The sequence below is a fragment of the Geospiza fortis genome, unplaced genomic scaffold (genome assembly GCF_000277835.1).
Source record: "Geospiza fortis unplaced genomic scaffold, GeoFor_1.0 scaffold176, whole genome shotgun sequence".
Classification (NCBI taxonomy): domain Eukaryota; kingdom Metazoa; phylum Chordata; class Aves; order Passeriformes; family Thraupidae; genus Geospiza; species Geospiza fortis.
In genome coordinates this window covers 626,210-635,897 of record NW_005054514.1, presented here as the reverse complement: position 1 = coordinate 635,897, position 9,688 = coordinate 626,210, and the positions used below count along the sequence as shown (strand labels likewise).

At 41.7% G+C, this 9,688-nt stretch overlaps 1 protein-coding gene across 2 annotated transcripts in view; it reads left to right on the top strand.

Annotated features, from left to right (window-relative positions):
- The window catches only part of EBF2 (EBF transcription factor 2), a 126,438-nt gene extending 117,181 nt beyond the window's left edge, over nt 1–9,257 (top strand). Inside the window, exon 16 of one of the 2 annotated variants that reach the window (XM_005428946.2) lies at nt 4,965–9,257. In XM_005428946.2, coding sequence (XP_005429003.1) covers nt 4,965–4,996 — 32 coding nt within the window. In that variant the 3' untranslated portion in view covers nt 4,997–9,257. The remainder of the gene's footprint in view (nt 1–4,964) is intronic. The other variant, XM_031063575.1, reaches the window with a different exon arrangement.
- The last annotated feature ends 431 nt before the right edge of the window (nt 9,258–9,688 follow it).

The window sequence follows — 9,688 nt, the reverse complement described above, 5'->3', positions numbered from 1 at the left end:
AATTTTCTTCCCATGAATGGCTAGATCCATTGATCTCACCATGTGAATGCACAGATTTAAGTCTGCTTTAAACTTGTCTAACTGTTATGTAAAGAAGGCCTGAATATTAACCCTAAATATGAAGGAGTTACCTGAGGCAGTGCTAAACACAAATCAGAGAGAAAATCACTCAGGCTGCTTCTGGGAGACAGAAAAAGGACAGATTGAGAAATGACTGAAATATTTAAATTAATAATTTTCCTTAAGGTAACACTCAATGCTCTGTTTAGAAAGAGTTTATCTCTGTTTCAACCTATAAAGAAATAAAGTACTAGAGACCAGCTGGTGCCATCTCTGCCATTTGGCGTTCACAACATATTTTATCCAGTCTGTAAATCAGTAATCAATAAGGGATTCTAAAAATTGAGCTTTAATATTAAATATAACAAAATCTCAAAGCTAAAACCTGACATCCATCCATTTCTACTGACCAAAGTCCAGTCCTGAGCTGGTCAGGGTTAATCTTTGAGTTAAGGTTGTGAATAATTGCTGAATTAGCAATATCAGAGATTGATGGATACAGAATTTATTAACCACATCCCCTCCTTCGTGGAATTTCTACCTGTACATCAACACAAACATAAGTATACTCATAAATTAAAGTATCCAATAAAGCAGGAGTGGTCAGTGACACAGCAAGCAGAAACAAGGTTTGTTACACCAGGTCTTGGTAACTATTGAACTCTTTCAGCCATGGATGCAAATTCCAGCTGAAATATTTAAATTGATGCAAGCTGGGGAGCACATGCTTTGGAAAAGATCCAGGTACACGCAGCCTGATATCCAAATTAACGTTCCCACAGTGCTGACAGACAGATGTGGCCAAAAAGTCAACAGGAGGCTCCCAAAGAGGCTTCTTGCCTGGACTGAGGCAGTGGGAGATGGATAATGCCCTCTGCCACGTCACCCCTGGGGCTGAAAACCAGAGATAGGTGTGCTGGGCATGGAATTTAGGATTTATTTACTTATTTGTCAAACTTAGGTATCCAAAAATGCTGCTGGAGAGAGAATAGCAAAAGCACAGGGCAAGGAGTGAATATGTGCAGGCCCCTTTCCAAAGCCCATTGACTCTGAATTTCCCCACCCATAACATGTGGAAAACATCTCCTCAATATATAATAATAATAGATATATTATAGAATTATATATCTACATTTAGAGGATGATAATCTTCTCCTCCTCCTTCATCTTCTTCGTCTTCTTCTTCTTCTTTGTCTTCTTCTTCTTCTTTGTCTTCTTCTTTTTCTTCTTTATCTTCTTTTTCTTCTGCTTTGCCATCTTCTCCTTCTCCTTCTTCTTCTCCTCCCTCTCCTCCTTCTTCACCAGCCCTTCAGAGCATGCCACTCTCCTTACAGGCAGCAATGGAAATCTAGATTAGAGCTTCCATATATGTTAACCACAGCAGTATTTAAGCCTGGATTAAAACCAATCTAAGCAGGAGCAGCTGTGCAATCTTCATCCTCAGATTTGCAATCCCATTATTCCAGCAGTTTACAGGGAGTGGTTTTTTCCCAAGAATGTGTTTTAGGAGGATTTGCTCCTTGTGAGGGTGGTGAGGGGCTCGGATGGAATTCCCAGGGAAGCTGTGGCTGCCCCAGCCCTGGAAGTGTCCAAGGCCAGGTTGGAGCAGCTTGGGACAGTGGGAGGTGTCCCTGCCATGGCAGGAGCTGGATGAGATCAGCTGTAATGTCCCTTCTAACCCAAACCATTCCACGATCCTGGAGTTCAGCATCAATTCTCTTCTCAGTTCTCACATTTGAATTGCAGTGAGTCCTTTTCCACTCCAAGACAGTTTTCCAAAGGCCACTTGTACTCACCAGGCTTGTGATCATTATTAATTACACCCATTAAAGGTGCCTATCACCAGATCATCTGGGTGCTACCCATCTTTGATTATTTATTTATAAAAAAATTCTCCAACCTTGTGACAATTTTAATCAAATGTTTCAGTTGATAATTGCAAGCTGTCAAGGTTAATACAATAAGACTCATCTCTAATTCTTTTTCCATTTCCCTCCAAGAGAAAAAAAAAGACCCTCTGGGATAATGACTGGAGGTTGCTATATTCCCAACTCATCAGGGAGTGTCCTGCATTGAACCACTTTTATTGAAAAGTTACATCGATTCAATATATAGTAATACAGGCAAAAATAATTACAGCTTTGCTAGCAGTGTAAGACCTTAATCCAAACCTCCCAAACATTCAATAAAAAGCGATCCAGGCTGGGAATAGGCTTTTGACAGTGCAGCCCCAACGGGGAGTGGAGGTGGGGTGGAAATGGGCAGAGCAGGGTGTGTAAAAAGAGAGAGAAGCTGAGAGATGAGCTGGGGAAAACCAGGTGAGAATTCCAGCCAATATTCCTCCACTGACTCATTCTTTGTTGCAGGAGGAGGTGAAGCTGAGAATGAAATGCCAGTGACACAAATCAGGCTTTGCTTGTATTTTCTGTGTTATAGAACTTGCTATATCAGATCATGGAATCACAAAATCCCAGGATCATTTGGACTGGGAGGGACATTAAAACCCATCCAGCCCCACTCCCTGCCAGGGGCAGGGACACCTTCCACTATCCCAGGCTGCTCCAAGCCCCATCCAACCTGGCCTTGGGCACTGCCAGGGATGGAGAAGCCACAGCTTCTCTGGAAACCTGTTCATTCCAATACATATATTATTTTATTAGTAGTATCTCGAATCCTACAGTAAAAAATGTGCTTTCATTTAAAGTTAAGCAACTTCCCAAAATGATGCATCTACAAGTTTTCTCAAAATATTTTTGAAGAGACTTAGCAAAAACTCAGGTTTAAGCTTTGCTTTGCTTTGCTGGAAGTTCTCCTTGATTAAAAAAAGTGAAAATACTGTTAATAAAAATAGCATCACAAAATAGCATTTATGCCATTATGGACTGGCTCTCTTGGGAACAGAGCTGAAGCTGCACTGGCACCAGCCCCTGAACGGCTGAAGCTAAGCTGTGCTCAGCTGTTCCAGGGGTGCAGCCCCTGTGCCCAGACATCCCACAGCCAGGAAAGATCATCCTGGATGGGGACAAGCCAGGCACTGTCTGTGCAGGTGCTCCTTTACTTGCTTCAGGCAAAGACCCAGCCAGGACACCTGAGACAAGCCCTTTAAACTCCTGGAGGCAGCCTGGGTGATTCTGCCTGGAGCAGAGCACGAGGATCTGCTCCCCTGGGACACCTGTGGGATGGAGCCAGCACAGAGGGCACGAGCTCACCTCTTCCTGCAGCCCAGCAGAGCCTGGAGCAGGGCACAAATCCAAGGCTAAATCAAGTTTTCCTTTCTAGGGACAGAGAGGCAGGCATGGGGTCAATAGCCAGCTCTCCATGTCACTCTGAGACACCGCCAGTAGGATTATTTTTGGGGTTTGGGGGTGAGGAAAAGGAATGGATCAGCATCCTTGGTGTCGTCAGAAAATCTCTCTTCTAATGCACTCACACATATCCCAAAAACAGGCATGGAAGTGTTTACCTGCTTTATGCAGGTTTGAAAATATGAGGAACAACAGCAAATTCCAAAGCAATTACAAAAGGTATCTGTTTGACTTCAGGCTGTTGGGTTTCACTTTCCCTTTCAGCTATCTGCTAAAATTGGCAGGGACTTTAGCCCCAGTCAGTAAGAAAATATGAAAATATTTATTTTCCTATTGTATTAAATCACAGACCATATCCACAGTTGTTTAAAAACACAGCTCCAGTAACAGACTTGTGTTAGCTCAGGAACTTGCCCAAAGCACTTTTTTAAACCCTCTCAAGGAAAGGGTGAAATGAATTCTCAGTGGGATGGGCCTTTAAACACACCAATAATTGCACAAATTGCAGTGAACATAAATCTTTGCAGGATTAGGACCTCGCACTGCAGCGAGGCCCCTTTGAAAACGTGACTCACTCATTTGTTATATAAATACATCCAAACTCAACTTACCCCTCAAACCTCAGGGAGCAGCACCAGTCCCAGGCAGCTCCAAGTGCTGCTGCTGTTGGTTACGAGAGCACAGCTGCAATTAAAGGCAGGAGAGTGACTAATACAGAATTTACATAAGCCCAGTGTGCTGGGAGTGGGCCAGGTAGGGCTGCAGTGACTCAGACACCGGGGGAAACACTGTGAGGAAGTGAGGCTGTTTCCACTGGAACCAGACTGGCAAGCCCCAGCCCTGGGCCTTGGCCGGTGACTCAGGGCTTGGAATTCCCTGGTTTGGTCTTGTCAGGAGCACAGGGGGAGCTCCCTTTGCTTCCACACCTTTCCTTGCTCCCAGCCCTTCCAAGCAGATGAGCAGGGGGGGTAGGGAGCACAGGCCCTGCTCAGTTTTGGATTTTGAGGATGGTTTTGAGTGTTCAGCTTGAGAAGTCTGAATTTGGGGACAGTTCTGAGCAATGTCCACCTCCAAGGACTTCTCTCCAGAGATAAGAACCCAAAAATGGGAAGGTTTTTCTGCAAATGCACATGAATTGAATTAATCCTCTCCCTTTTTCATCCATTTAATAACCCTGGTGGGCCTGGGATTTTCACAGAAACAGAAAACCATGGAGTGGTTTGGGAAGGCACCACCCCTGCCATGGCAAGGACACCTCCCACTGTCTCAGGGGGCTCCAGCCTGGCCTTGGGCACTGCCAGGGATCCAGGGACAGCCGCAGCTCCCTGGGAATTCCATCCCAGCCCCTCCTCACCCTCACAGGAAGAAATTTGATCCTTTTTACCCTAGAACAGCCCTTTGCCCATTGCCTGTGTCACAGTCAGTCCTCACAGTTCTCACTACAACACCAAAAGATTTAAAGACAGGAAAACTCTAATCTGACCTCAGATCAGGCCCTTCCTGTGATTCCTGACTGCTCACAGGAGGGTGAAGGGCTCAAATAGATTTTGTTCCATAACATTTTGCCACAATTTCATCTTTTTCACTTTTCTTTTTCAGCCATGACTGGTCTTGTCATTCCCCCGATGTAAGGAAGGGGCAGCTTTGCTGCTCTCCCTCCCTCTTCCCTTTTTTCCTCCTTTTTTTTCATTTTTCTTTTACAGCACAAAACTACTTATTGTGATGGACCACTAAAAAGAAAAAAATAGCACTACAAGCTCTTTTTTGGGGAAAAGCCAGGCCCAGGAAAAAAAAGGAACATTTTTTATGGATTGGACGAGATAGAAGTCTGCATCATTTACCTGTTTCATATTTCTGACACAATCACATCAACTCCTCAAACATTGGGAATGAAGAATCAGCAAGAGCCAGGATGAACAAGAGTTGGCAAAATGGAATTAGAAATGCAAAGTCTTTCCTGGAAGACATGAAAACCTTCCTAAGATTTGTAAAATATTCAAAGGAAAAAAAGAAATTGGCAAAATGATTCAAGGTTGATATTTTGGATACAATTTGTTTTACTTTGTAGGGGTAAAAAAGTTGAAGTTTCTATTTTCTATGGAGCCTTTCAGATATCGATTTAGTTTATGCAGAAAAACAATTCAACAAAACAGGGTACCAGCATGAAAGAATTTCTAGGACAAACTGACATGAGTGATGGAACTTTGGTGTATGTGTGTATTTGCTTATAGTTTAACCTCTTTAAAAAAATGTAAGATGTTTTACAATTATTTAAATAAATAAACTTGTAACTTATTGTATGTAGAGGTAGAAATTAAACCCTGTTTTGGATTTTTTCCTCCAGTTGTACAATGAAGACAGATGATGCAAAAATGTAGTGATAAGTTTGAGATATATTATTACTGCTGCAATTGCTCCTCACTCCCCCCCCCTTACTGAATTCATGTGCAAGGATGTAAAGGATTCTTTCTGATTAACAAAACCCTCAGAAACTTTTACCTACATTGTGGTAAACAGCTCATGTAGGAATTTTTTCACCTTCCTCATCTTTCCCCCTTTCCATTTTTTTGCTTCAATTAAAATATTCAGGTACTAAGATTAACTGCTAAGTCTCAAAGACCCAGCTGATGAGTGAGTGGCACTTAGGGATTTGAGTGAATCAGATTTTTCATGAGGTACTGAGTTTATTTTATAGATTCAATGTATGAATTAGGATGGGAAGGGTTCTCTGGGGTTTTCCATGTAGTTAGAACACCTTAAGTTCAGTTATGCTTCATATTTAGGGTGCATTTATAAAGGGTGAACATGTATTTGAATGATTTATGCACTTTTATCCTGAGTCATTAAAAATGGTAAGTATTTGCCAGTTATATATTGAAGTCATAGAGGTAATCAATTGCTTTGAATTTTTCTGCATTTTAGCCTAAAAAAAAGAGTTTAATTCTCCTTTGCCTCTCCTCTCCTGAAACTGGAAGGTGAGGACAAGTCTGATAAAATAAATCATTAATTATCCAACTAAACCAGAGAACACTTAAAAGAATTTGGTTGTTGGAAAGCCATTTTTAGTGGGGAGGGAAAAAAATCAGCTACACTACAGAGACCTGTCTAAAATCCACACAATTAATGGCTGCATGGACAATTTCTCCTATGGAAACATCTTGATGTTAATCAATAAACCCTAAATAAGGCCCCAGGATCTGAACTTGTCCATTTGCCAGTAGTTTAATGGATGGGTAAGGAAAATTGTGTTCTTGGTGATCTTTAGGGATGGTAGAAGTTGAGCTGGGCTTGGGATGGTGAAACTGGGACAACTCACATGGCTGAGCTCTTTTGGGGCTGTTGTGGAGCTAACTGGGATTAGGGAGAGCCAAAAATCCTCTCCAGGTCCACAGCTGGGTGGTGATGGGAGGCTGAGGGGGATGACCTGAAGGACAGGGTTTGGGAGAGCAGGGCAGGGAATCAGAAAATCCTGGAATGATGGGGTTGGAAGGGACCTTACAGCCCACCCAGTGCCACTCCCTGCCAGGGGCAGGGGCACCTCCACTGTCCCAGGGGGCTCCAAGCCCCCTCCAGCCTGGCCTTGGGCACTGCCAGGGATGGAACAACACTTCCAAGGATGGGACCAGGTCCCCCAGGTTCCCTTTCCCAGTGCAGTGCACAGTTCAGTTCATGGGATAAATCCGTTCCCTGCACGTGGAGTTCTGTAGGAGATCTCAGAGGGACTGGAGACACCAACTGGGCTGCTCTGGCCACTCCTAAAGGAAGTCCCACTTGTTGGGAAGGAGTTTTGTGTTCCTGACTGTGCTGGGAGGTTTGGTAGGGTCTTCATTTGGTGCCTTCTCAATGCCATTGAGTCCCATTTTTAAAAGGTAGAGGAAGGTTAATCTCTTCTAAAACTCAAGGCCCAACTTATATCAGCAAAAATGACAATTTAAGGAGAGATTTGGTGGGAATGGTGTGGGTGTAAGAAACATGGATATAATTAATATTTCACAGTCAGACTACTGAAGCTGTCTGAGTTCCACAAACAATGAAATAAAATAAATCCCTGTTAGTTATGGCTCCAGGTTGATTGTCCTTATGGGTTCTCTGTGTGCCCCTCGTGCCACCAAGGATGTGGCAGCCACTGGAGATCAACCAGCACCCCTGAAACCAAGTGAGCTCTGAAATATCAAAGGATCATAGATGTTAAAAGCTCTGGAGTTGTTTCTCATAACGCAACAGGGTGCAGGGTCTGACCTGGATGTTCCAAACAGCAAAACAGCAACAAAACCCCCAAAATATTTCATATATTCATAGGTAGTGATATCCCAGCAGGGCAAAGTAGGAAGTCCAAATTCAGGTTTGGAATTATGCATTTATCCAGGGATAAAAATGGATTAAGGACTGGAAGAGTTTGGATTAAAACTTTCATAAATTTCAGTCAAAACACATTGAGTTCTAATTCCAAAAATTATCTTACCAGGCTCATTCTATCAAATCCCCTCCTCCATTCCCACCTACTAAACCCCTAAACAGCTCTGAAGCATGAAAATCCTGAATATTCCCCCTGCCCTTCTCTGTACAGGCTACTTCTAAAATTGATCATCAAATAGGCTCAATATTCTGTCTGGCAAATATTCCAGACCAATAGGAATTTCTAGACCACCTGCTGGAGAGCAGCAGTTTGCTACCTTAAATCCTCTTCTTTTTTCCTGACAAATGGGATTTTCATTACAAAAGCTCAGTCAGGAAAGTTTCCAACTGAAAAAAAAAAAAAAGAGATATTTCATGGGAAAAGCTGGTGTTTGTCCATCCTTCTCTTTTATTTTTGCTTAGTCAGCACAGGTAAATGAAAGAAAGATCTATCACATCACTGAAATCTTGGGAAGATTCATGGGTAAAAATGACAGTCTGGCAATAAAAAATAAAAAAAGGAAAGTTTCTGGAACACTGAACATTCCTTTCACCCTTCAGTTATTTTTATTAGTTCTGTCCAGTTGCCCAGTTGCCATGAGTCCAAGTGAAAAAGAGAAACCTCCCTGAAAAGCTTCTCCAAGCATTTGCAGAAGAGGAATTGCCTGTGTTGATGCAAGTATGAAAAATCTGGTTTGCTGGTTTGCTTTGAGAAAAAAAAAAAAGAAAATAAACCTAGGAATTATTTAGAACATGGATTTTGCTCATGCAGGGAAATCATGGTGCTAGAGATGAGTGTAGAATTAATTGAGGTTTACAGAGAAAAACACCTTTAAATAAACACAATCAGAAATCCTTGGCCATGAAAAAGGACTTTGGCAGTGGCAGAACACTCGGCCAAAAGGGAAAAGATGATTCCAGAATTGATGTGTAAGAATGTTTTCACTGTAAGAAGCAAACTTGTCCTCTTTGAGTGGTTGCTGTTGACAATTCCCTGAGAGTTTTCCTCTTTGCCACTGGGAAGATGAAAGTGTTGCAATAGGTAATGACAAATTTCATCATAACTTCTGAAGAGTTGGTTTGATCTCATAATTTATCTCAGTAGAGGATCTTTCTCTCCATCTTTCTTTGCACATTTCCAATATGCATGGTTTCTCCAAACCATTCCTCCCTCCTGTAATTTAAGGCCTCATTTCTCCCTCCTGTATAGTTTTGGGGTTTATTTGGGGTTGGCTGGTTGGTTTTTTGGTTTTTTTTGGTGTTTTTTTTGTTTTGTTTTGTTTTTTTTTTTATTTTTTTGCTTTGTCAGTTATATACAGTATGAAGTTGCTATGCACAGAGCTTTTGTAAAGATAGCTTTTTGGTTTTTTTGTTTACTGTTTTTAATGGTCCTACTTATGGAAGAATATCTTGTTTGTAAAATGAGTATGTCTACTTCAGTTTTAAACTTTAAATTATCCTAACAAAAAAAAAATAAAATTTTTCTACTGTAAATAAGGAAGGAATTATCTTAATTTCAGAGTGTTCAATCTGCTTCTTTATCATCTTTATGGGTCACTCAAGGTAACAATAACACTTAAAAATGGTATAAAATGTTAGGTGAGAGTTTTTAAATCAAGATCTGACGATTTACCTGTAAAACATCCAACCACATTTGGGAGAGCCAGGTTGAGATTATGCTGGGTAAGGAATAATAGGATAATTAATGGTCTTTTCTGCCCATTCCTTTATTACAAATGGACAACACCTGTGTGAGAGTTCAGTCCTTTTTTGTGGCGGGGAGGAAGCACTCAAAGGGTTGGACAGGGGGAATTTGGACACCTTTTTGGACACCTCCCTTCTTTGTTATGAGTATACAGTTGGTCAAAGAAAAAAATCAAAATTAAAAACTGGGACTGACTGATCCTGGCCTTTCCCTGGACTAAATT